The following is a 25,728-nucleotide window of genomic DNA, read 5'->3' on the forward strand; positions in this document are numbered from 1 at the left end:
GAGAGAAACCGTGGAAGAAAGGAAAGCTTGGTATTTTTAGTACTTACGGCACTTTTCCCACTTTTTGAACGAGGGGCTCCACAAATTATATAGCTGGTGCTGTTGGTCAGTAGTGATATGAAATGAGAAAGACCTCAAATTTTTAGGAAATAGATCCAGGAGGCCCTCATTTCCCTGTAATTGAAAGCAACCTGCTCCTTTTGGGTTTGATTATCTTTTTTTATTTTTTCATTTCCCACAACCAGTAAAAAAAAAAAAAAATCAACGCAGGTACAAGGATCCAATTTTTTAAAATCATCAGAGTACAAAGAAGGCCACAGCCCTGCCCAGGTTTAACTTACATATTTACAGGGTGTGTGACACGGGTGTGGCTGCAGAAGCAGTTTAAAAGGCAGGATTACAAAATATACAAACGTGGTCTTTCTTAGTAGAAGCCAGCCTTGTTTCCACATGAGAGCACTTCATGACACAAATCACAGAACTATTTACTATATAACTTATGAAAAATGCTGTACATTGCATGAGTATAAATATATAGAGTATCAGTGGCTCTGTTTGGGAATCTGTATCTACACAGGGAAGGTCAGGGGAAGGCTCATTTTGGTACTAAAACCTATGAAAGTGATGGAGAAGCTAGGATGGGGGAGGGCAGGGTCTGGAGGCACGTCTGCACTGACCCCTTTTCCCAGACTCGGTTGAAGCTCACTCACTCTCTGGGGAGACCTGGGGTTGTTGAGGATGAGAAGCAAGGGAAAGAGGAGGTGTACATACCACAGGGGGCTCTTGAAGGCACAGAGAAGGCATCTGGGACAAGAAAGAGCACACTTCTCAGTCCCACAGACACACATGGACCCCACTGCCACTTGATGACATGCCCTGGTTTCTGCCCTCAGTTTTGAGCTTTGCAGGCATGGAGAGCGGGCAGAAAATCAAAGTTCTTCTATCTATGGGAGTATGGGAGAATGCTGGGAAAGAGGTTCTGGCTTAGATGGATGGACGGGTGGGTGGATGTATGGACAGAAGTTGACCACCGAAAGCTGACCCAGATAGTCATCTTGCACAGGACAGACAGAGGCACGGAGCTGGCCCATGCTCAGGTGCTTCTTATGATTCAAGGTGGCACAGTGGAGGGGACTCAGAAACTGCATATCTTATTCCAAAAGACTCAGCAGGGATGATTTTTATCAGCACTAAGCTTTAGCCGGAATGTCTGCCAATTTGGCTTCTAAATGAGCCAGGTTAAGAAGCACCCGAGGCCTTTGTGGCCGCTGAAACATCTCCCCCAAATGTTCCCCGTTTCCCAGCTCTCTTCCTCCATCTGTCAGCTCAGGGATAGGACCACTCTCTTCTTATGAAGACTGGAGCGCCGGGTGAGCCAAAGCTCTCTGAAACCCTCTCTGTAGCTCAGATGCGGTTCCCATCCTGGAAACTTGAGGGCACAACAGGTAAACTACTGGGACTAACCCTCCCTGCCCAGGTGAGAAAACCCTGACAGGGGACGTGGGGAGCACTGAGAAGGGGGAAAGGCCCACATCTATGGTCTTCGCCCAAGTCCCCAACAATGACACCATTTGCCCTGAATTGGGCTGCTCTGGGACACATGGGGGCAGCTGCTCTTGGTTGAAGTTGGTCTTTGGTAAAAGAGAGAAGTCTGAGCTGGATCATAATAAAGAAAAGTGTATGTGTATATGCACCTTTGACAATGAACCTGCCATAAATTCCTCCCTTGGGGCTTTTCCTTTGCAAGGGGATGGTCTGAAAAAAAGTCCTACTGACCAACCCCGCTGTGTGTGGGAGCGGGTGTGATCACCTCTCTGGCCAGGTTTCACTATCTAGTTCTCTTTCAGTGTTGTTCTGCGCCTTTCTGGGCCTGGAAGACCCAGGCAGCATGGGGCTGAGATGAAACTACTGTGCGGGCTGATACGCTGGGCCAGGGAATGAGAGTCGGGAGGGATGTCATTTCAAATCCCCCCGAGGTGGAGGAAGAACCAGGAGGGAGCAGGAGCCCTGTGGGCGGTAGGGCCCTCCTCCTGCCTCCAGGCAGCTCCTACCTACAAGGCTGTGATGCTGGAAATGGTTTTTGTGCCCGAGGCATCCACCTTGGACTTGGGGACCCCGTCCTGGGCCTCTTTGTCCACGGCCATGTTAGCAAAAGCCTCGGGGGACTTAACGGGGACGCCCTGCTCCTCCTGCAGGTCTTCACAGCACTTGCTGCAGCGGCAGCACTTGGGGCAACCACACAGCAGACAGCAGGTACGGCAGCAGAGCCGCCGGCAGCAGCTGGTGGACGCGCTGATGAGTTTGTCCCAGGGCTTCAGCGAGTGCATCCACGGCGGCAGGAAGTTCCAGTTCTGGAGCTTGTGGGGCAGGACGCGTGGGCAGTGGGACTGCAGGAGCCTGAGGACCACCACCAGGAAGACCACAAAGATGACGGGCGCCCCCACACCCACCAGCACTGGCCAGCCGACCAGCGAGAGGCCAAACACAGCCAGAGGGATCAGGAAGAAGAAGATGACCAGGTAGAAGACGGCAAACCAGCGGTACTCAGCTGAGATGCTGCCCAGCCCCTTGGCCAGGCGGATGGGCAGGCGGGTGAATGGGATTGGGTACCACAGCAAGATGCCTGAGATGTTGAAGAAAAAGTGGCACAGGGCAATCTGAAACGCAAGAGGTTGGACAGGTGAACGGGTCTGCTGCACGGTGGGGTCGGGGAGAAGAGGGCATCATCTAGTAGCAGAGGCCTGAGTCTTCCTCGTCTTCATAGCTCAGCCCAGAGTGGGACCCGTATTACCTGAGGTCCTACTATGTGTCTGGGGGGTAAGGGAGGGAGGGCGAGGGAGGGCAAGGGAGGTGACTGGCTGAATCACAGCTCAGTTTTCAGGGCCTGAAGTCCTTTAGGCCAAATCTAACAATGAACTTCATGAATGTGCCCGCTGCCACCCAGTGCCTTGACCCTGCCGCTTCCAGCTGAGCAGTTAAGAGCTGGTGGGGCAGAAGGAAAGGCGTGCAAGATAGCTGCCTTTCTTGGCTCAGTGGCCCTATTTCAGGGAGGGGAGAGACAAGGAAAGATGGTTACAGTTAATAAAGATAATAGCAGCAGCAGCTGATGTTTATAGACCGCTTACTACGGGGGAGGCAACAATTCCAAGCACTTTTATGGATTACTTCAATCCTCAAAAAATATCCTGAGTTGGCAACATTATCTCCATTTCATGCAGGAGGAAACTGAGGCACCACGAGGTCAAGCTATTTTCCTAGAGTCACACAGGTGGGAGATGAGATTCAAACCCAGGTAGCCTGTCTCCAGAGGCCCCGCACTTTGCTAGGTGTGCCCACCAGCTACCAAGCATGATGCTAAGGGCTTTGGACCAGCCCTGTCCGATACATTAGCCACTATCTATTGAGATGTGGCATAAGCATAAAATACACACTGGATTTCAAAGACTTAGTCCAAAAAGGAATGTAAAATATCACCATATTTTTAGATCAATTACATGTTGAAATGATAATGGGTTCAATCAAACACATTATTAAAATTAATCTCCCTGTTCCTTTTTTACCTTTTGAAACTGTGGCTACTAAAAAATTTCAGATTTCATGGGTGGTTCACATATTCTACACTCACTCTATATTTCTATCAACAGCATGGCTTTAGACAGTGCCTCATCAGATCCTTATAATAATCCTAATGAGATAGGGATTATGGTTCCCATTTTTCAGATGAGGGAATTGATGCTCAAAGGTTAGGTCACCTAAGGGCACTTCCTGTGTAAATGGTGGCACAGTGATTCAAACACCAAAGGTCATCTTGCCCAAGGTTACCTAGTTGATCCAGGCAAGGCAGGTCCCCCTGATTCTTCTCAATGCCAGGCTCAAGACACAGGTGACCTCCCAGTGCCCAGGCAGAGTTCACCAAGAGGAGGGCAAGGAGACAGACAGTGGTATCTACGCTTCCTGGATACCCTTTCCACCTCTAGTAAAATGGCCACTCCACCTTTGTTTAAACAACCCCTGGTGATGGGAGTCTTGACTACCACTCTAAGGAGTAGATGGCTTTGTTCTCAAATCTGTCTCTCCGTGGCTTCTCCACATCACAGTTTTGGACATAACAGAGAAAAGCTTGGCTTTGTTTCTTGGTTAAAAACCATCTGCTTACAAGACCATGGATAGGGTTGGATCCCACCCACAGAGCCCCTGCCCCATGCAGCATTTCCTGACCTGGAGCGAGCTCTTCAAAGTACTGCCTGGGCTAGCTAAGGCGGCCAAGATGGCGGTGGTGGTGGTACCGATGTTGGCGCCCAGCGTGAGTGGATACGCCCTCTCAATGGATATCACGCCGATACCTGGGGGGGGGGTGAAAATACAAAGCCCATAGCATCAGCCCCAGAGGATGACAGAAGATGGTAATGTCGGCCAGAGGGAGACCCAGGGAGAAACTCACCGATTAGAGGGGTCATAGCAGACGTGAACACAGAGCTGCTCTGAACGATGAAGGTCATCCCCGCCCCCACAAGGATGGCCAGGTACCCAGTCACCCAGGCAAAGGGGAAAGGGAAATCTGGAATGCAGAGGATAAGAGATGTGTCACAATCCTTCTGGGGAAGGCATGGGTTGGAGGCCCAGCTGGCATCTCCACAGGACCCAGGGGGCACGGCTGGGCCAGAGGTTGAGGTTGTGTAAACTCCTCCCCACCCCATACCAAGTCTGAAATTGCAAATTGGATTTTCAGCATCCTTTCACCTTGCATATTCAGATGGTGGAACCAAGGATGTGGGTACGTGTTATGAAGACAAAAATACATTTCACTGGAGTTCTAAATGCTGAACCCATCTGTTATGGACAGAATGTTTGTGTCGTTCCCCCTTCCCCAATTCATATGTTGAAACCCTGACCCCCTAATGTGATTGTATTAGGAAGTGAGGCCTTTGGGAGGTGATTAGGTCATGAGGTTGGAGACTTCATGAGTGGATTAGTACCCTTACAGAAGGGAGAGCTTGCTTCCTCTCCACTCTCTCTTCCATGTGAGGACACAGTGAGAAGGCGGCCATCTGTAAACCAGGAAGTGGGTCCTCACCAGAACCCAGCTGTGCTGGCACCCTGACCATGGACCTCCCAGTCTCCAGGACTGTGAGAAACAAATTTCTGTTGTTTAAGCCACCTAGCCTACAAGAATTTGCTACAGCAGCTGAATAACGACAAAACACTTGGAGCATTCAGACCTCTATCTTTCCTCCTGTCCTGGTCTCCCAACGCTGCATACCCTCCACCTTTGTTTCCACCTAAAAGAGCAGTGAGGATATGAAGCAGCTTGGAAGCCCTATAGACCCCGCCCTCGGCGCCACCAGCACAGGATCAGGCCCTGCACGGCCAGCAAGCGTCCAGGGCACGGGTACTCAGCTCACCCTCGTGACAACCCTGAGAGGTAGATATCCTCGGCCCCATTTCACAGGGAGAGTTTACGGGGTATATTTTCATTGGCCAGGACGCCATTCTCAGCAATGGAATCTGACTGGCTGCCTCAAGATGCTGACGTATTTATCCAGAACCACATTTTCTTCCTAAGAGTCGAAGGGAAGTAGAGACCATGGTGGACTTCTGTTAACCTTCTCCTAAGGTATCCTGACAGACCCAGTAAAGTCCTGGGCAAACAGGGAACCTGCCAGGAAGGAAGGCCTATCTCACAGCTCTCTGGATTTGAGCTGGCGCTTTCTCAGGACCTTGCAAACATCTGATGGAAGCTTGCACCTTCTCCCCAGGCTGCACCCAAGACCCTAAGGAAGATTTCAAGGGTGAATGGCATCTTAACTTCCACAACTTATCAGAGCCCAGAGAGAAACTCCATGCAGAAGCCACTGCTAGAGGAGAATCAAAAGGAGCGCCCCTGGAGGGACCACAGTGGCACTATCCCCTAGAAGGTCCAGAATGGGGGGCAGTGTGCTTACCAGTGTTGATGGTCTTCTTGATGACAACAGCTACCTGCCCCCTGAGCACAGAGCCCAAGAGCTTGACAATTAGGATCAGGCAGCTACAGAGGACCAGCAGGGAGACTACCAGCAGAATGGTGCCCACAACAACATCCGGGAGGTTGAAATTCACGAAGATGTGCTGGCCTGGAGAGACCATACAAAGCCCTCGTTAGGAGGGCATGGAACCCTTGACAGCCACAGAATGTTACTTATTCCCCAGCGTCCTTCTGTCTCAGAGTAACAGAATCTTGGCTGCCAGCTTGACACACAGCAAGGCAGCCCAGAATAAAGACCACACTTTCCAGCCTCCCTTGCAGCTAAGTGTAGCCGTGAGGCTATGTTCTGGCCAATGGGATCTCATGAGGGTGAAGATGTAGTGAAATCCAAGGGCAGACCCAGGCTTCCAGCCCCATTCTTCTGCCTCTAAATGCCATGTTGTGTTTTACTCATGATAATGAGGATACCTACAACGAAGTATTTGAGGAGCAAGGTGGGATAGGATGGGCAAGTCAGAGTGGGAGCTATTGTTAATTATAAAACTCCTTGTGTTTTTTAAAAATCCCTGTGTGTCCCCATGATGGTTCCAGAAAAACATGGTTATATCAATGGATGTATAGCACCTAGAACACGGGAGGTGATACGTTCACTTGATTCTGTGAGGTAAAGCACAATTGGAGTACTAAGGTATATGGCTCAGAATTAATGTGGGGTGCACGGAGAAGAGGAGAAGCAGAGATATGCAAATGGGTATATAAGGAATAAATAATTAGAAGAACTAACGTCAGGGCCATAAAAGAGTCCAGAGGCAACAGTATAGCTTCTTAAAGAACTGGAGCATCATGCAGGCTCACTGCTTTGTTCAGTGCTATAGCCCTGCTATATGGGGCCTGCTGTACCGTAGGGACTCATGACTTGAGGGTGAATGTGTTCTGTGTGTGCCCCACATCTCCTTCAAATCAGGCTGTCATCTGCCTAGAGTTACTGCCAAAGAGATACTGAAGCACATAGAAGGAGCACTCTGGTATCTGTTGATGAGTTCTGAATCCGTCTGGAACTGCCAGAGGAGCTGAATATCAAGTCCTAGTTCTGCCCCTTACGGGGGGACCTTGGGCCTGTCCCCTGTCCCTAAGCCTTAGTCTCCTCTGCTCTGAAAGCTCACAGCTCATTGGCCAGTGTAGGATTGGTGTTCAGTGAATCTCACTGCCCTTCTTTCCTTCACTTACTGGGGCTCCACACAGATAGGAAACACCCATCATCACCCCAGACAGCCTGTCCTGGCGGCTGATGCTCTGTGAGTTTCACTCACACTTGGCAATGTTCTCCTGGTGGGTCACGTTCTTGATGGTCCAGGTGTGCAAACCATCCGTCCAACAGAGGGAAGGAGAGGTGCAGTTGTCAGGAGAGGGGACGGTGACATTCCTCTCAGTCTGGGTGGCAAACATGAGAAATGCTATGTATAGTCCATAACACTCATTTCTGGTGGGCAATGGCAGGAAATGCGAGGCGTCAGGGGAGACCCATATCAATTCCTGCACCGTAAGCATGATGCACTGCTTCCATGGGTCCCTCCATAAATGGAAGCAAGGAGGCAGCCAGAGGTAAGCCAGGAGACATGAAAATAACAAGCCAGGAATAATGGGTCCATGATGTGGGCTGGTTCTGTCTGTCCTACTGTATAATGTCTGTCCATCTAGCATTCAAGGACTTAAGGATTCTCACTGGCTAGTTTTGATTTTTCAGGAATCCCTGATTTTTCTTTCCCCTTACCTTTTATATGCCCAATCTAAATGCAAGATCTTGCTTTATCAAGTATAGACACAAGAGTTCACCCACCCAGCAATATTCTCAGAAACTTACCACGTTGGTAAAAGTTTTACACCAAATCTTGATCATACTCTTGTTTTTGGCTGTTTCATCATTCATTGCAATTTGGTTGATAACTTTTTTATCCAGCTGAGGAAGGCAATGGACAGAAGAGAGTCAGCACATTCTCAGAACTGATGTGGGACAGATGTTAAGCTGTTAAAAGGGGCTGAGGATGTGAACCGGACTGTGAGGATGTGAACCGCACTGAAGGGGTGAGCTGGGACTCACTCTATCTGCACTCTCAGGGCAGAGCACAGCACCCAGATGTCAGTGCGTGCACAATAAATGAATGATTGTATGAACAATGAACCCGTATCTAAGAAGCATGCAGTAGATATTCATCAGATGACTGAACGACAGAAAAAAAAACAGAAGGTAAGAGTGAAAGGGCAAGGTCCAAACTGGCCCCTTCTCCCCAAGGCAACATCCACAAAGCCTTCTTTCATTTATTTCAATAATATGGACAGACCCTAGTGAGCAGAGGGGTGAGATGGAAGGAAAGGCAGTAAACTCTTCCTCTTTGGCTGGGAGCAGGGTGCTACTTTAATCAGTGAGCCCACGGGTGCTGAGGCCAGTAGTGGGAACAAAGCGTCCAAGTGTCCAGTAGAGAGTCCTTGAGTCTAGAGAAGCGCTCACCCCCGCCACCTGCCCCCATCCTAATAAAGACGATACACATGTTGAAATCAAGGAGATAATAAAGGCCAATTACTCCATCTCATCGGGTGTCCCTGAAGTTCTGCCTCCCTTGGCTTTTTTCAGAGCAGCCAAAGGGCAGTTTTTACAGACCCTCATCCATCTCTCCCGTCCCAGCCCGGTGAGGGGGGAGCAGGGGAGGGTGTTGGGGCCTTTCCCTCTCTGCAGGAAGGCGGGTTACCTGTATAATGAGCTTCGTGAAGGGATCTGTGATCACTTTCAGAAGCTCCGGGGCGTCCTCTCCATTCTTGAAGTTGAAGGTCTCCACTACCAGGTTGGTCAGGCGCTCCAGGTAATGGGTGGCAGCCTCCAGAGGCAGGAGCACCAACACAGAGAGCCAGTTGAAGAAGTCATGGACCGTGGCCCCTGCAAAGGCCCTGCAGGAGGGGAACCCCGTCCCGAGCCAGACTAGTCAACAAGCGACTGGGCACCATCTAGGCAGGTCATCACTTGTATCACCGGCCAGGTGCCACCTTTCTGAGTGCATAGAGGTGTACAATCTCACTTTTGTTCTCACAGCAATCCCCAAAGTGAGTGGTATGAAGATCCCCATTCAACAGATGAGGAAACTAAAGGCCAGCGAGCACAGAGGAATTGAAGACCACTGCAGGAGCACTGGGCCCAGGACCCTTGTCTCCCACTGTCCGGCAGAACCTTTCCCACCAGATCAGACAGTATACAGTTTGCTCTGCTTGGGGAAAAGGGAACTAGATGTGTTTTGGCTGCAATTATTAGTTCAGGGAGCACTGTTTGAGAAAACTTCATCAAGACCACTTTCAAATCATGCATATGGAAGACGACCTTCCTTTTGGAAAGGCAGGGGCCAGTATGAAGGTTACCATCAGAGCCTTCTACACAATTGAATTCTTAACTGTAAGATCTTGAGACTTTGATCAAATATTTGAACAGTCTCTACAGGAAACAAAGCTAATATATACCACAATTTGCATCTACCGGAGAAGGTTCACTGATTCCCCCTGAATTCCATCTTACCTATCTCCAGATTAAAAAAAACTCTATAGTTTTTTTTCCCTCAGTGAAAAAATGCTCCTTTAAAAAAAATCTGCATGTCAAGAAATACCCAAAACAAATAGAAGATGGGACATGAAGGGACAGAAGCTATTAAACACGTAGGGGGAAATGCTTAACTTCACCAGTAATAAAAGAAATTTCCAATTTATTTATTTGCAAGTACAAATTTTCACATACCATTTTAACTAATATTTTACAATATTTTACAAAGTTAACTTATTCTTCCTGGAGAGGGTGATTTAAGACATTTTCATACACTGCTGATGCAAAGTGATACAAATATTTCTTTGTAGTTTGTTTAAAATGTGCAAAATGTTTAAAGAGCCTTATAGGTGTGTTTGATACAGTAATCTATAGAGGAAAAAATTACCAGGAAAGAATGATACACATCTCCAAAGATGTTACTGAAAGCAATCTATTTAAATATCCCAAACAGGGGGTGAGCTAGGCCAATTATATTCCTATGTGCAGGCACTTTCATAGATCGTATATTTACACATCCAGAGGTAAAAATTAGTGTAACAGTGAAAAGAACCCAAAATTTCCAATAAGGAAACCTGGATTGAGTCTCAGCTATGCCCCTCAGTGAAGTTACTTAACCTCTTTGTGTTCCTATATTAATAAAATGGGGCATAGAAAAGTCTGCTTAGCTTCTTGAGAAGATCAAATTAGCAAACACCCTGGGTAATGTGTATTATTATTTAGACCTCAGAACATTTCATCAGGGTCCAGACTTTAGCCATGGTTGAGGGAAAATGAATGTCTCTGAGGACAACCACTGCCACCCATGGATGAGGGATGGTGTTAGCTGACCCCCAGCCAGCCAGTCATCTGTCTGATGCCACAGATGTCTGATGATGTCTTATGCCACAGTTGAAGTATAGTTGGTGTACAACATTATATTAGCTACAGGTGTTCAATACAGTGATTCACAATATTTAAAGGTTATACTCTATTTATAGCTCTTATAAAATATTGGCTATATTCCCCACAATACTTCCTTGCAGCTTATTTTATATCTAATAGTTTGTACCTCTTACTCCCCTACTCCTATCTTGCCCCTCCCCCTTCCCTTTCCCCACTGGTAACCACTAGTTTGTTCTCATATCTGTGAGTCTGCTTCTTTTTTGTTATATTCACTAGTTTGTTGTATTTTTTAGATTTCACATATAAGTGATATCATATAGTATTTGTCTTTCTTTGTCTGACTTATTTCACTTAGAAAAATGCCCTCCAAGTCCATCCATGTTGCTGCAAATGACAAAATCTCTCTTTTTTTGTGGCTGAGTAGTATTCCATTGTGTGCGTGTGTGTGTGTGTGTGTGTGTGTGTGTGTGTGTGTGTGCGCGCGCGTGTGTGTGTGTGTGCGCGTGTGCGTGTATGCATCACTCTTCCATTCATCTCTTGATGGACACTTAGGTTGCTTCCGTATCTTGGTAAAATAATGATGCTATGACCATTGTGGGGCATGTATTTTTTCAATTGAGAGTGTTCGGTTTTTTTGGATGGGGACTGCTTCTCTATTTTAACAAGCTGTGGAAGAAGCCCATCACCAGTTAGAAGAGAGGCTGGGAAATGTGCTTAATTTTCACATGAAACTTTTGGAAGAAAAGGGTTTCCTTTGCCTGTATTAATCCTGCCCCATTTTTAGATCTTACACATTCGCAAAGGCTCTATGTTGCCTTTTATTGGCATGTGAGTGAAGAAGAAAAAGTGGCATGGGTTGAGCTGGCCAAAAATGGAAGCTTTAGGAGGTAATAATTATTTCTAGGTGAGACAGTAAATCCTATTCTAACTGGCCTTGTTTTACACCACAGGTCAAGCTTCTAGCTAGGACTTGTATTCAGGCAGCCCTGACTGTGTGCCAGGCACCTTGATAAGCATTTATCTGCATGATTGTGTTAACTCCTTTAGACAACGCGGCAGTGATAGATACTATTATCCCAGCCCTGCATATCAGGGAGCTGAGTTTAATCAACTGATAAGTATGTGATCCCAACCCCAGCCATACTCCACTGTGTCTATTTCTAAAGAGATCTAGGGATAACAAACATGCTCTAATGTTAATAGTAGTTAGGACAACCTGGTCAACCCCAATGGCTGGTGGCAAAGGCTGATACTGAGCCTCCTACCTTCTGAACTCACTGCGGTCTCCTGCCTGCATGAGCGCCACAATGGTGTTGGTGATGGAGGTCCCAATGTTGGCCCCCATGATAATGGGGACGGCAGCCTGCACATTCAGCACTGGAGGGAGGAAAAGAGTAAGTTATCAAGTTAGTAAGTTGAGGAAGGCAGCTTGGCCATGTTCCCGGTGTGGCCCAAGGCAAGCTGATCACATTCAGGCTGGCAATCCCCTAAAGCGTCAGTTCTTAACCTCTTTAGGGTCTGCACCTCGCTGTGAATCTGACAAAAGCTTGGACAGCTCACTATAGAAATATGCACGTGTACCAAAAAGATAAAAATAAAAAATAAAAAAAATAAGTAAGAAATTTTACTTTCTGTAAAATATTGTTCAGTTTCAATTTCTAATTCCTATGGATTAAAAATAAAATCAAACAGTGTGAAATAAAAAAAATTTTCAGCACTTAATTACAGGGAATTCAGAGTCTCCATAAAGCCCTTTTGTGGACCCCAGTTTAAAAGTTTCTTTCTAAATTCCTCTGTCCTCCCTATTACAGATGCAAGCGTAGCTTAAAAGAGACCAACAAACAATGTGTAAGGACTTGTGTATTTATTATGGCAAATTTATGGCAGTATAATTTCTTTTTCTAACAAAATTAATATATTGCCACATGTTCTAACATATGAAAGTATTTTGGAGAAGTAATGAATAACTTTTTCTAATTTGGCCCCCAAAAGTTCTAGGTAATTTTAGCTAAAATGCTGGTTTGGGCTGAAAATTAACCAGTTCAAACTGGTCCACCCGAGAGGGTCTGTCTCAACTTAGCCAGGGCAAATGTTGAACAGGTTCAAGTTTGGAACGTCAGCTCCCCAAGCTCAGTTGTCCCAAAGCCAGTGTGTGATGTGATTACACGGCTTTATTCTTAGCCCTGACAGCGGTGATGGAAATGTTCTAAATCTATGTGGTCCAATATGGCAGCCACTAGCCACATATGACTACCGATCCTTTCAAATATAGCTCTTGCAACTGAGCAGCTGAATTTAAGATTAAATAGCCACATGTAGCTAGTGGCTGCTGGACAGGATAACACAGTTCTAGAGAATTCAGAATTGAGTCTTCAAGCTTTGGGGCCAATTTTCAGACTCAGCCATGGGAAGGGAAACAGGAGACTGCCTATGATCTAAGCAGAACACATCATAGTTAGACAAGATAAGAAGGTAATGGTGATAAGCCCGGACACATTCAGAGTAAATCCCAGCCTCCCCAGCTGAACAGGGAAATGCCTGAAATGTTATCTGGGCTCATGGGTTCTTGGACTCACATGAGGAGGCCACCATGCTGACGACAATGGATGAGGAGGTACTGGAACTCTGCACCAGGACAGTCACTAGCACCCCGATCACCAGCCCCGCCACAGGGTTGGACATGATGGAGTTATTGCTGAAGAACTGCCCGGCCACCTTTCCTGAAAAACAAACCCATGGCCACGTGATGGGGGTTAGGTGGGTGCTGAGTAACAGAAGTCTCCGGTCAAGACCAGCTGGCCGTAGGTACCAGCCTCCAGACTTTCATCTTGGGCATCTTGCTTCCTCGGGCTTCTCCCCAGTGCTTCTCTGATGCCCTGACTCTGCCTCTGTGACCTAGTTTCCCATCCACCCCTGTTCCTCTTGTCCCTTCACCTTACACCCTCCCATCCTTCAACCACTTTCATCAGCAAGTCCTCCTCTAGTCTTCTCTTTTCATGAACCTGGCCTCAACTCTGTACTTGGCCCGATGAGTGCCAGTGCATCTCCTGATGCCCTCATTCTTGTCTCTGGGATGTATTCCCAATTCAGAAGATTTACCCAAGTGGATCTTCTCATTCTTTTCTATCTACCCCCCTTAGACCCCAACCCCTAGCCCCAGCCTATAATTGAATTCTGGGAGTGTCATTTTTGAGAATGTGCCTCTGAGACCATCAATCCACCCTCCAGTACATTTTTTAAAAAAGACTGAGGCCCAGAGAATGGAGAGTGGAATGACTTGTCTGAGATACAGTGCAAGGCCCCTTACTGATGCTGCCTTGGACCAGGCGGACCAGAGTGGCATCCAGCACGTCGGTCTGTTCCTCACACTTTCCCAGTTCTCCCAGGTCACAAAGATGAGTTCTCAAGAAAGGCACCAAGGGGTGCAGAAACCTATGGTCTTCCATGTCACAGGATCTGAGTTTAAATCCCACTATGCCAATGATGGTTGAGAAACTCAGTGCGGGATGGTGACCTTCTTGAGCCTTGGCCTATTCCTGTGTAAGTGGGAAGGACTTTTGGGATGGAATGTTTAAAACAATGCCCCTGGAAATGCCTACATCAGTAGGCATTCAAAGTGTTGGCTCTTACTGTTGTCGCCCATCAGGGATTACACAGGTGACCAAGTGTATGGTGATTATACTTCCAGGTCCCCTCACCCTCCATAGCCACACTCAGTGGTGGGGGGTGTTTAGGAACTGCTCTGAATGCAGATCCCCTAGCACAGGACCCCTATTCTTCTTCAAAAGAGGGCCAGCTTTGATTTTTAGCAGTGGCTTTAGCCTAAGAACACTCTTATTCAATAATCCCCTCAGGTGGGGAAGCCAAAAGACAGCAGGGATCCCTCAGATAAACCTTTAGGTCAAACAGGTTCCTGTCCAGTGTTCATAGACAAACACATGGAGCTGATCGCTCGGCCTTGACTCTAGCCCTGGCTCTGACCTAAGCCACTTCAGCCAGCCAGTCATAGCTCTTTCATGGGCCTCAGTTTTCCTTTCTGTAAAATGGAGGCATGACTTCACTAGATGATCTGAGGTGGCTTCCAGTCCTAAAATACTCCAGGAGGCTGCAGCTGGAGAGGGCCTGCTGAGTTGTGACTTTCCAAACCAAATTCAATGAGAACACCGCCCCCAACCCAGACCTTTGACCTCTTCCATCCATACCTCCAACCAGCTGGAAGGCACTGCTGAGGACATCCAAGGAGCACACGAAGAAGTAGAGAAATACCAGAAGTAAAATAAATTTCCCAATCCCTTGGAAGACACAGAGAATCTTCCCTTTGGTGTCTCTCTCTGGGGGAGGGGAAAAGGCATGGAGGCTTTTAGTGTCCGAAACACTGAGAAGTTTGACAATGAGCTCGGAACTCCCCCACCTCCCCTCCCAGCCAGGCAGCTGTAATCTTATGGATCACAGGACCTAGAGATGGGATGTGTCCACGGCTGCAGTTTTCAAAGCAATTACCACTGTACTCCATTTCATTGAAACCTGTGGTGAAATGTCTCTAAAGCATTTGGCTCTGGGAGGAGGGGTCAGTGGGCCCTGGGGCACACACAGGCCAAGCGGGGCACATGCTTGTGCTGGGCTGAACCAGGGTCACTGTTGAGCCGTTAAGAGCACTCGCCCCTTGCTAAGTGTGGGGTCAGAGAGAATGGCTGTCCTAAGCACCTTCAGAACCGCACAGAATACTGTTTACAAAGTGGCCGCCAGGCAGCCGTCACAGCCCCCACCTGGGAGGCCTTGGGCCCTCATACATCCTGGAAGGCTACCTCCTTGGTGGCTGCTTTCGACACTCACTTTTAAAGTGGTTCTCACTTCCTCCCTCCCAGCTCCTTTACCCTCCCAGCTGTCTGATCCACACAGACCTCACACCCTGCCTGGAAAAGAAGTACAGCATTTGCTTGCACCCCAGCTGTTCTGTCTGTAGTCTGTCTTCTGCAAGTCTTCCCTGATGCCCACATTTAGGTGAGGGGACTCCTCTCCCCCAACCGCCGGGGCTCTCAGAGACAGGGCCTCATCTATTTACGGCTGCATCTGCAGCACTGGACAGTACCTGGGACCTGGTTCAGCACAAAACGGATTATAAGGAGCAGCACAGGGTCTGGTCTGGTTACAACCCCGGTGCCGGCCCACATTTGTTGAATGAATGAATGAAAGAACAAAAACATGCCCCGGTCATCACAGGATGCTTGACTCTTAAGCTGGGTGGCATCCCTTAGCCAGGACCTTTGCTCAAACAATGGAAGGGAGAGGCTGGCACGAAGGAGGTGACGCTGTGAAGCTAGTAACCTCAATCCCTTGCCGACGGGCAGTCCCCTCCCGCCTGCCCTGGCTGGCCTCGTTTACCTGACCACTTGATGCCCATGTCCTGAAGCTCGGGCAGGTTCCAGGGGTCTTCCACCGCTGTGGGCTCCTCTATCAGTGCCATGGTGGAATAAGAGGGCAGAAGTTCAATCTTGGTGACAGGAGTGTCGGTGTCATCTGCCCAAACAAGCAGTGAAGACCATGAGGAACAAGGAACCAAGCCTGGGTCTCCTGGTGTCCTCCCAGGGGGCCAGCCCAGGGCTGGAGGGGTGGCACTTACTTTTGCCGGTCTCCTTGCCTTTTGCGGGTGTGGTGGACTGCTGATCGGCGGCCCCTTCGATGTATTTATCCGAGTTAGACTGGGCATTTTCCAACTCAGGCCAGGGAGCCATGGTCTGTGGATGGGAAAACAGTTTACAGAAGTAGCCACTGAAAGGAGGCACACTCATTTTCTGTGACAAGAAGGGCCAGTGGTTGCAAAGATTTGGGGGAGGTAAGGGATTTCGTCCTTATACCTTCTAAGTATGGACCCTTAAGCACCATATTTCACACCTCTGTAGGCCTCCCTCAATCACTCACCCAGGCTGTCACTAAGTCAAACCACTGTTTCCAATTTTTCCAAAGCCACAAATCTATACATCAGTTGAGCCTCCTTTGATTGCTCTAACATCTGTCTTGGCCTCTGTCTTGACTCTCTCCTTTAGTCGGAAAGGGAACACGAACCCATTCATCTTCAGCAACTTGTGGTACCACCAAGTCCTCACAACCCTCCAGTGGGCTCCCCACCTGCTGCTCATAAAGGGACAAGTTCAAGTGCAGATCTGCGCCAGACCTCATCCAGTGGACTTAACGTCTATGTATACGCTCATACACATTCTACCTGCTTTACCTGCTGCTGGGTCTTCTATGAGAAGCATGACACATTAGATCTGGTTCAAATCCCACAGGAGCCACTTTTCAGTGGGTGTGTGTTTAGGCAAGTCCCTTTATGCCTCTGAGACATCTATAAAATGGGGACAATTCTTCATGCTTTGCAGGGTTATGAGATTAATGGTGATGCCTAGAAAGTGCCCGGTAAATAGTAGCAATGATTACTATGCCATGCTGCCTGGATTAACGACCCTTTGTCAGAACCACATTGTTCCCAGCCTTTGATAGAGACTTCCTCATAACCCATTTTCTCAACAAAGCCTCTCTCAGTTCCATGCAGAGGAAGCCTGGCTCCCGACAAGCCAGGACGTCCACTACTAGCATTCCTTGTCCTGACACACATCAGACAATGCTGCCCAAAGGACTGGAACGAACAATTCACAGAAGAGGAAGTACAAGGGGCTAAAATACTTATTACAAAATAGGAGTTCAGCCTCATCAGCCACCCAAGATATGCAAACCAAAACAGTGAGATAACTTTCAACTATCAAATTAGCAAAAAATAAATAAAAATTTGAGTATAATATGTCACTCTGGAGAAGATGCAGTGAAATAAGCACTGCTGAAGCTCTGGAAAGCAGTTGGCGAAATGCCTCAAATGTCCTACATTTTTCAAACATCTCTGACCCGATAATTTCACTGCTAGGAATTAAGAATCTAGGAACAATGGATAACAAATAAGAACCTGCTGTATAAAAAAATAAATAAAATTAAAAAAAAAAAAAAGGAATCTAGGAACATTTTTTTTTCCCTCAGAAAATCAAAACTACCTGCCTTGCTCTGATCACCTCTTTGGAGAGGGTTTTCCAGAACCTTTGTCTATTTGTTTCCTTTCCTATTTTTCTTCAATAGATCTATTTCCGGCCTACCAGAATGTAAGCCCTACCAAGAAAGGGGGCTTTGTCTTACTCATAACTGCATCCTCAGCGTCTACAGCTCTGCCTGGGACATTGACAGTGCCCAATAAATATTGGTTGATGAATGAATGTGATGCAGGCCAAAATGCACTATAATTTACAGAGTGAAAAATAAAAACAGGAAACTATTGTATTAACTATGGTACATCCATGCAGCATAATAGCATGCCATTAAAAATGTTATAAAGAACCAGCAAAACAAACCAAAAAAAAAAAAAAAAACCCAGGAAAATGCTTTAGATGAATTGTGAATAAAAGGCACATTTATGTCCCATTCACAGTATGATCTCAGTAAGGAATCAGAAATGTTCCGTGGGGTTCAGAGTGGGTGATAGGATTGTCTGTGATTATTTTCTTCTATCTGAAATTTCCATATTCTTTTAAGAGATGCAGCCCAACCCCCAAACCCACAAAGGTAAAATGGTTCAGGACACCTGTATTATTACTGCCATTCATACTGACAAAGCTAGAAGTTAAAAGAAGCTGATTCTGTGAGCCCCATCATGAGAGGATTTCATGAATTTGTTTGGCCCAGGGAACTTTTTGACTTTCCCCATGCAACTGCAGAGCGTAGCACAGACTTCTGCGATCACAGGGAACATCCTGCAGTCATTGGCTTCCAGGAAGGCATAGGCCAGGTCTTTCCTTTCAGCTTAAGAAGCACCCAGCACAGGGCCTGACACCCAACAGGCCTCGTGCACTTTCTGAGCAGGATGCTGGGACCTGCCTTGCCAGCAAAAGCCAATATTTATTGAGCCAGGCTGTGCTCTACCTCAGTACCACCCATTTGGGGAGGTGTTTTTATTCTCCCATTATACAGATGAAGAAACTCAAGCACAAGGAGACTTATAACTTGCCCAAGGTCCCACATAGTAGAGCCTTGGACACAGGTCAGTTTGAATCCAGAGTCTCCTGCAGACACTCAACATGTGTCCTACCGGTGTGACTCATCTGGCACTCCATCACACATTACTGCAATACCTTTTAATTGATTTCTGATAACAACAACTATCATTTTAATGAGTACCAAAGAGGTGCCAGGGGCTGTGCTGGTGTGACACATATTATGTCATTTAGTCTTTAGGCAAGAAAGGGGTCATGAGCATCGCCATTTACAAATGGGAAAAAACTGGAGCTCCAAGACATTTAAGCAACTTGTTCAAAGTCACCCAGTAGGTGAGTGACAGAGCCAGTTTTTAAACACAGCTCCACCCGTCAGTGAGGCTGTGGTCCATACCCCCAATATCCTTGGCTGTGACAGACATATCTTCCTGGAGCACTGCTTTAACCCACACAATTGGGGCAGGGGAATGTTAAATAATGTGACCAGTGGATGATTTACATTTGACTAATCCTATGAAGGGTTATTGTGATGATCAAATGTGTCATGTTTTAAAAGCTCTCAGAACAGTGAATGACATATTGTAAACCCTGTGTGATTATCAAGGATCATACTAAAACGAGCATGGACATATTATAGTACAAAATGCAAGATGTATAATTAAAAATTAAAGGAAAGAAAACAGAACACAAAAAACTGCTTTGAGCTTGCAACTGGATGTTCTGGGCTCACTCACAGACCTCCAAGGATTTAAATATCTGCCTCTCTGCTCTTGGGGGCATTCTGAAGGAAAAATTTGGAAACTGCGACCTTCTACCATCTTCCTCTCTCTTATAATCTTAATTCACCCTAGAGTTGTTCTCCTATCATTTACACACACTTATACTGCCTTCTCAACTAGAATTTAAGTTTTAGAGGGCAGAAACCCTGTTAGGATTTTCCTCCCAGCGTTCAGTACACCACACATAGTAGGTACTGTACATTTGTGAATGGAGGAGTCAACATATAGGGTTTGCTGGGGGAAACCCTAGAAGGTTTGCTGTGTCCTAGGTCCACCTTTATCATGACCAGGAAACAAATCAAGCCTGAATCTTACTGATGAGTGCTTGTTCCTCATCACCATATGCAAGTTGGGCCGGCCAAGATCTGATGGATGGAGCAACGGTATCAAGAAGCTGCAACCGGGATGTCACAGCAGTGCCACTTGGGAAATTCTCATCAGCAGTAAGGTGTTATTATTTAAACTGTTTCCGGTGACTGGATTTCTGACTGATCAGAATCATTTTCTTTCAAGAAGTGAACAAAGCATCTAGCGAACTCAGAAACAGACACGTCTACGGTCTGACATCCAAGTAATTCACAATAATACAAGCAACAGAATGGGCAGACACCCATTTCCACTGAACTGGACAGAAAGGAGTAGAATATGGCTGTAAGAGATCCCACAAGCTAGGGTACCTTGAATACTTCCTCTGTGTGAGGCCTGTGCTGGCTTCCTTCCCTTCCAGGTCCTGGGTCCTCATTTACTATTAATCAGCATCACCAAGAAGCAAAGGCAACTTTCTAATGAAATTCTCTACTCTTCCTTCCTAGAAATCTTGCTTCCCCTACTCCAAGTTCAGCCATTTGTCAGAAGCCCAAATCCCCTTTACAAATTTTCCCTGATGAAGCAATCATTTCTCCTCATGCAGTTCAGTAGGCCCTCCTTATCCTTGACTTCTGCATCTACGGATTCAACCAACCACAGATGGAAAACATTCAGGGAAAAAGACATATTCCAGAAAGTTCCAAAAAGCAAGAGCTAAATTTCCAGCGCACAGGCAACTATTTCCATAGTGTTTACGTTGTATTTACAACTATTTACACTGTATTAGGTATCATAAATAATCTGTCTAGAGATGAGTTAAAGTACATGGGAGGATCGCATTGGTTATGTGCGAATATTACACCATTTTACACACGGGACTCTGGGAAAGTCCTGGAATCAATTCCCGCAGACACCGAGGGACCACTGTTCTTCATTTCCTGGTACATTCATCTACTCCACCATCACTCACTGGGTGTTCACTGTGCTAGTCGCCTGCAGGTAAGGAGAGGAGGTGCAGGTCCACACACAGAAGCACTGCCCCCCAGAGGGGCAGGCAGCCAGGAGTCATCAAACCCAGCCCAGGACATTCTGAGGCAGCTGCCCACCCCTCGCCGGCTCCCAGCCCTCCCCGCCCCCCCCACCCCGCCACCGGCTCAAGTTGCTCTTCTCAGGACCTGGAAAGTGGGGAAATGCAGGCCACCTGGCACCCAACCATTGCACTAGGCAGCGTGGCTGCGGAGCCCCATTCCCCCGGACTCCCCAGCCAGCAAAGCCCCAGCGCTCCGAATAGGCTCCGCCCACAGATTTGGAGTAAAGGAGGACTTGGAGCAAACGGTCCATGATTAGTCCCGAGACTAGGCAGCTGCTCAGTGCGCTGATACCCTCGCGCTTCTCACATGGACCCTCGCACTTCTCACATGGCACCGGGAGAGAGAGAGCGATGCAGTAGGTGAGGGCCTTGCAGAGCCCTGCCACTCACTGTGTGTGAGCCTGAGCCTCGGTTTCATCATCTCAAAAATGCAGACAGTACTCACTGAGCTGTTGTGAGACTAATTGACTAATGAGTGTAGGTGAGGCCCGGAGCAGAGTGCCTGGCAGAGTGAACACTCAGAACTTTGTGAAATGAATTGCATCACAAACAATGAAGGGCCTCAACTCCACTTTGCCCCAGAGCATAAGCTCTTCATCTCAGTGCACAGCTGAGTGGACCTCGGTAAATATTTGCGAGACAAATGAATCCAAAGCACCTAAGAAAAAAGGATCTAACGTTTGTTTTGCCATGGGGAGTGTCCTATGTGATCTGTGACCTCATTAAATCTTATAATAAGGAAGTCTTCTTTCCAGTTTACAAAGAAACTGAGGCACAGAGAAATTCTAAAAGTCCCACAGTGAGACTGCCCTGGTGGTCCAGTGGTTAAGACTCCGCGCTCCCAATGAAGGGGGTGTGGGTTCGATCCCTGCTGAGGGAACTAAGGACTCACATGCCCCACGGTGCGGCCGAAAAAAAAAAAAAAAGTCCACAGCTACCTAGGGCTAGTCAGGATTTCAACCCAGGACTGCTGGTTCCAAAGCCGGAGAGGCTTTCAATAGAGCTCTCAGCCAGGTGCCAAGACAGGAAGGAATAGTTATGCTCTGGGCCGCGTCAAAGCGGCAAGGCGCCTCAGGTCCAGGCTCAACGGGGGCCCTGAAGGTGTCTGAGATAGCTGGCTGGGCTCGCACCTCTGCAGGGGTCACTCCTGCCTAGCCATTCAGACAGCTGGAAATGCCAGCTAAGATGCTCTAACGGCAGGCTGCTGATTCCCTACAAAGGCTCAGGCATACCAGAGGCCTGGATTCGGCATATGCCAAGACTTTTAGTAGGCACTGGCCAGACAGAAGATGTAGCCTGAATCTGAGGCCACTACTCCCAGGGGTGTGGCAGACACTAGCCTGTCTGGAACCCGATTCCCTTGGGAAGGGGTTTGGGGGCCCGAGGGGTCCTTGGAGCCTGTGTTCCCCTCCAAAGGCCTTCTCCCATCCTTATTCCTCTGATTCAGCTGTTCCCTCTCCGCGACTTCCCCCAAGGTTGTACTCTAGCACTCTCCTGCTACCTGCCAAAAGCAGAGAAGGGTAAAGTCAGCCCTTTTGGCAGTTTGGTACTAATACCCAGAAAAGTGTTTTTTATTGCCCAGGCACAAGATTAGTGACTATGACTGCACATCTGCTCCCTTGCCCCCGCCCCAAGCTCCTCCCTTATAATTGAGCTGGCTGTATTGATAACTCTTTTGGCTCAATTTCCTGCATCCACATGTGTACCCAATGCCAAGAGGAACTCTTGTAGGCCAAGGAAAATAAACTGCTCAGCCTTCTCAGACCTGGGCAGGAGGGAAATGTAGGGCACCTGGAAGTCACCCAACCACTATGCTCTGCATTGTTTGAGCCTCTCCAACCAGGACCTGTTCTGGGGACACCTGCGATCAGAATAGCAGCAGCTCAAGGCCATCTGAAGAAGTGGGGAGAGGAGGAAGGAGGCACGGGGCATCGTCCTGCTGAGAGACCTCAATACGCAGGCATTTTCCCACCGGGCTGTGGCCTCCACAAGCACAGGGAGAATGACCTTGAGCTCCCAGCACGCAAGACAGTGTAGACAGTGTCTGCCAGCCAAATACTTACTGAGTGATTTGTGCCAGGCACTGCAGTAAGCCCTGTTCACAAATTAACCTGTTTAATCTCACAAGCACTTGATATATTCCTGTCAATTTGCTTGAAGTATTTATACCTTAGTACCAATGTTATCCCCATTCTACAGAAAAGCAAACCGAGGCACAAAGAAATGAATTGCTTCAAATCGCACTAAGCCTTCAGAGACAACTCAAGCATGGGTATTCTGACTCCAATGTTCTCAATATGCTCAAGAAATATTATCTTATACTTTGAAAGAATGACCAAGACTTCAAGAATTCCCAAGAAGGCAGTGGTTACTTTCCTTCAGCTTCCTCTAGCCATCATAAAGCAAAATAATCCCCAGAGAACACGGTGGTGGAGGAGGGAGGCATGTGAGACACAGAATCAATTGGCTCAGTTTTACCTTGATGAATGGCTTTAGACTTTCGAAGATATGCGCTAATAGGATTTTTAAAAGATGTTTACCCTACTGCTTTAAACTAAGGCCCTCTGACCAAACCACACCCTCCCTCATAGTGCACTTCCAATCTGTATTTATGATATTTTAGAATAAATCCTGCAATTAACTTATAACCATATCAATTATTTTGTAATTTTGGGGGGCAGAGGTTTAAAAGGGCTAATTTACAAAAGATAAGCATCTATAAACATCTTGCAATCTTTTTACAGCCTTCTTTCTGTACTGTTTTGCATTTTTAAATTCACTGGGATGAATTAATTCTCTGGGATGCCCTGACTACTCCCAGCTGATACTGCCTTTCTGTCCCCAGGGTGGAGTTGGGGGGAAGGCGGGAGGAAGGCGGGGTGGAAGGTAGCTAAAAATTAAAATTTTATTCTAAATCACTGATCCCGAAAAGATGTTTTCTTCATTAAAGTGAATTCAGGCTACATTTATGTCCGATTCGTGTCTAACAGCAATAACCCAGACATCCATCCTCCCACCACTGGGGACTTGTTTCAGTGAAACAGTTGAGTGACTTAGGGTGGATTTTGGAGGGGGCAGTTTAACACCCAAACCTTTACAAAGCATGCAGTTCCCAAAGTTACAAAAAATAGAGAAGAGATCATTATCAGCTAGTTGGCTGGCAGGGGTGAGAGATTCAAACACACTTAACAATCTGAAACAATGGTTACTGCCATGAGGCACAACTTTTTCAAGAACACTCAACAGAGAACAGGTTAAAGAATTCCAGCACAGGAGCCAGGAAAGGAAGAAGTCAAACACTGCTGGAGCAAGCAAAGCTAACACAAATCTCTTGGTGAACCTAAACAGGCAGGAAGAGGGGATTCTAAGTGATGAAATCCACAAGCCACCTCTGTGAAATCAACAAGTTTGAGAAAGTTGCCTCCTCACTAAGGGAAAAGGAGAGACTTTCTTCACCTCAGTACCAGCTACCCAGGGAATCTGAAGACTGAATTAACTCCACTCCACATGCCTCCCTTTCTGACCTGGAGATGCTTGAGCTCCCCAACACAACCTTGCACACATCTCCCCAGCCCGCCAGCCTGGTACCTTGACTCCGAAAACACTGAAAAATTGTGGGCTCTGTTTTCCAAAGACAAGCGGAAGGCTGTCTGATGCTGCCTGCCCTGATGGGACCAGCAAACCAGGACTGTATCTTGCAAGTCACTTTAGATAAATAACCCTGCAAACTAGAACAGTAGCACGTGGAAGTCACACTGGGGGAGGCACGGCATCGCCGGACAGCCACCCAAACCTGGAATTTTCAGCGAAGGAAAGACAGCAGAAAAGACAGACCATTCTGTTCCCCTTCTTGTAAAGAGGGAGAAACTGCGACCCAGGGGCACACAGGGACCTGCCTCAGATCACACAGCTAGTTAATGTGCATTTCCAATCTTCTTCGTACGGGGTAGGAATCCCCAAACATCTATCATTTTAGAATCCCCAAGTATGCCACTACTAAGAGTGTAGTCCTAGGCGTTGAAATAATAACAGCAGCAACAGTAAGTAGAAACAGTAAGAAGAAAAAGAAAAATCTGAACATTTGGGGGAGATTATGTTTTTCTCTTCCAAGCCCAAAGCCAGCCAAGTTCCTTGAGGTCAGGATAGAGGGAGATCTAAAAGAATTAAGTAAATTAAAAGTGAATTAAGGTTCTTTCAAGAGCCAGAAGGGAGGAGGAAGCGCCCTGACCCCAGCGGCGGTACTCACCGGCACTCTCTGCGCAGGTAATGGACCGGAGCAGGCACCCAGGTAGAGCGCGGCGCGCTGATATATATCGGGAAGGTGTTGCGCAAAAAGGCCGGCGGCAGCTGCAGTCATCACGCCCCTCGCACATTCCAGGACCGCCTGCGGCCGCCGCCGGGGCACTACTTACCCGCCGGCTTAATGAGCCCATCGTGACCTCGCCCGCTGCGCCGAGGAAAGAGGCGGCCGGGCTGCGGGGAGAAACTTCAGACGGCCCCCCGCTCCCGAAAGGCGGCGAATGTCCCCGCGCCCAGAGCCCCCGGCTGCTGCACGCCTGCGCCGCCCCGTCGCAGGCCGCCCGAGATGCCAGACAAGGCGGGCTAGGGGGGCTCCCCGTCCCCAGCTTCCTCCTCCCCAAGAACCTGAACCTTCTAGTTTAGCTCCTCTAAGGCTGAAGAGGTCAGAGACATTGAGACATAGATAGAAGCCATCTGGAAACTCAGGGACAAATCTTTCCAAAACAAAGCCAGGATTGTTCGCCTTATCAGGCTCTGGGATGCTTTCTGCCCTAGTAGCTTGGAGTCAGTAGTCAGACACTTGGCCAGCTGGAGCCCTGGGTCTGCGACAGGTCGGTGCTGGCTTAGCCAGGCTGAGAAAGGCGAGGAGGGCTGATCTCACCGCCAGAACGTCCTGCCTGCCTGTCCCGGCTTTGGCAAACCGTGGCCCTTATTTCACCTTCCCCTCTGCCCTGTATTCCCTGTGTGACCACACAGGTTTCTCCATCCTGGCTTTGAGAAGACCTGTCCCAGGGAGAGCCCATCATGACACATCAAAGCAGCAGCTCATTTATGTGCGGAGCAAACACTTCCTCCAGGGC

At 47.7% G+C, this 25,728-nt stretch overlaps 1 protein-coding gene across 2 annotated transcripts; it reads right to left on the reverse strand.

Moving 5' to 3' along the window:
- Positions 1–253: 253 nt before the first annotated feature.
- On the reverse strand, positions 254–24,950 carry SLC34A2 (solute carrier family 34 member 2). 2 transcript variants are annotated; one of them, XM_007168453.2, is made up of 13 exons: positions 24,876–24,950; positions 16,045–16,159; positions 15,807–15,941; positions 14,627–14,755; positions 13,001–13,144; positions 11,690–11,801; positions 8,707–8,902; positions 7,824–7,919; positions 7,273–7,393; positions 5,943–6,110; positions 4,442–4,558; positions 4,219–4,343; positions 254–2,657 (listed from the first exon to the last, which is right to left on the reverse strand). In XM_007168453.2, the coding sequence occupies exons 2-13, from the start codon at positions 16,154–16,156 to the stop codon at positions 2,052–2,054; spliced, it is 2,061 nt and encodes a 686-aa protein (XP_007168515.2). In that variant the 5' UTR covers positions 16,157–16,159; positions 24,876–24,950; the 3' UTR covers positions 254–2,051. The 2 variants fall into 2 exon arrangements, with proteins under 2 accessions (XP_007168515.2, XP_007168516.2); XM_007168454.2 differs by lacking the exon at positions 14,627–14,755.
- Between the last annotated feature and the right edge of the window lie 778 nt (positions 24,951–25,728).

Source organism: Balaenoptera acutorostrata, chromosome 5 (genome assembly GCF_949987535.1).
Source record: "Balaenoptera acutorostrata chromosome 5, mBalAcu1.1, whole genome shotgun sequence".
Lineage (NCBI taxonomy): Eukaryota > Metazoa > Chordata > Mammalia > Artiodactyla > Balaenopteridae > Balaenoptera > Balaenoptera acutorostrata.

Coding starts and splice junctions, on each gene's coding strand:
- SLC34A2 (XM_007168453.2), bottom strand. CDS start 16,156: ATGGCTCCCTGGCCTGAGTTGGAAAATGCCCAGTCTAACTCGGATAAA. Junction 15,942..16,044: donor AGGCAAGGAGACCGGCAAAA/GTAAGTGCCACC, acceptor TTGTTTGGGCAG/ATGACACCGACACTCCTGTC. Junction 8,903..11,689: donor GACCGCAGTGAGTTCAGAAG/GTAGGAGGCTCA, acceptor CCCCTCCTGCAG/GGCCTTTGCAGGGGCCACGG.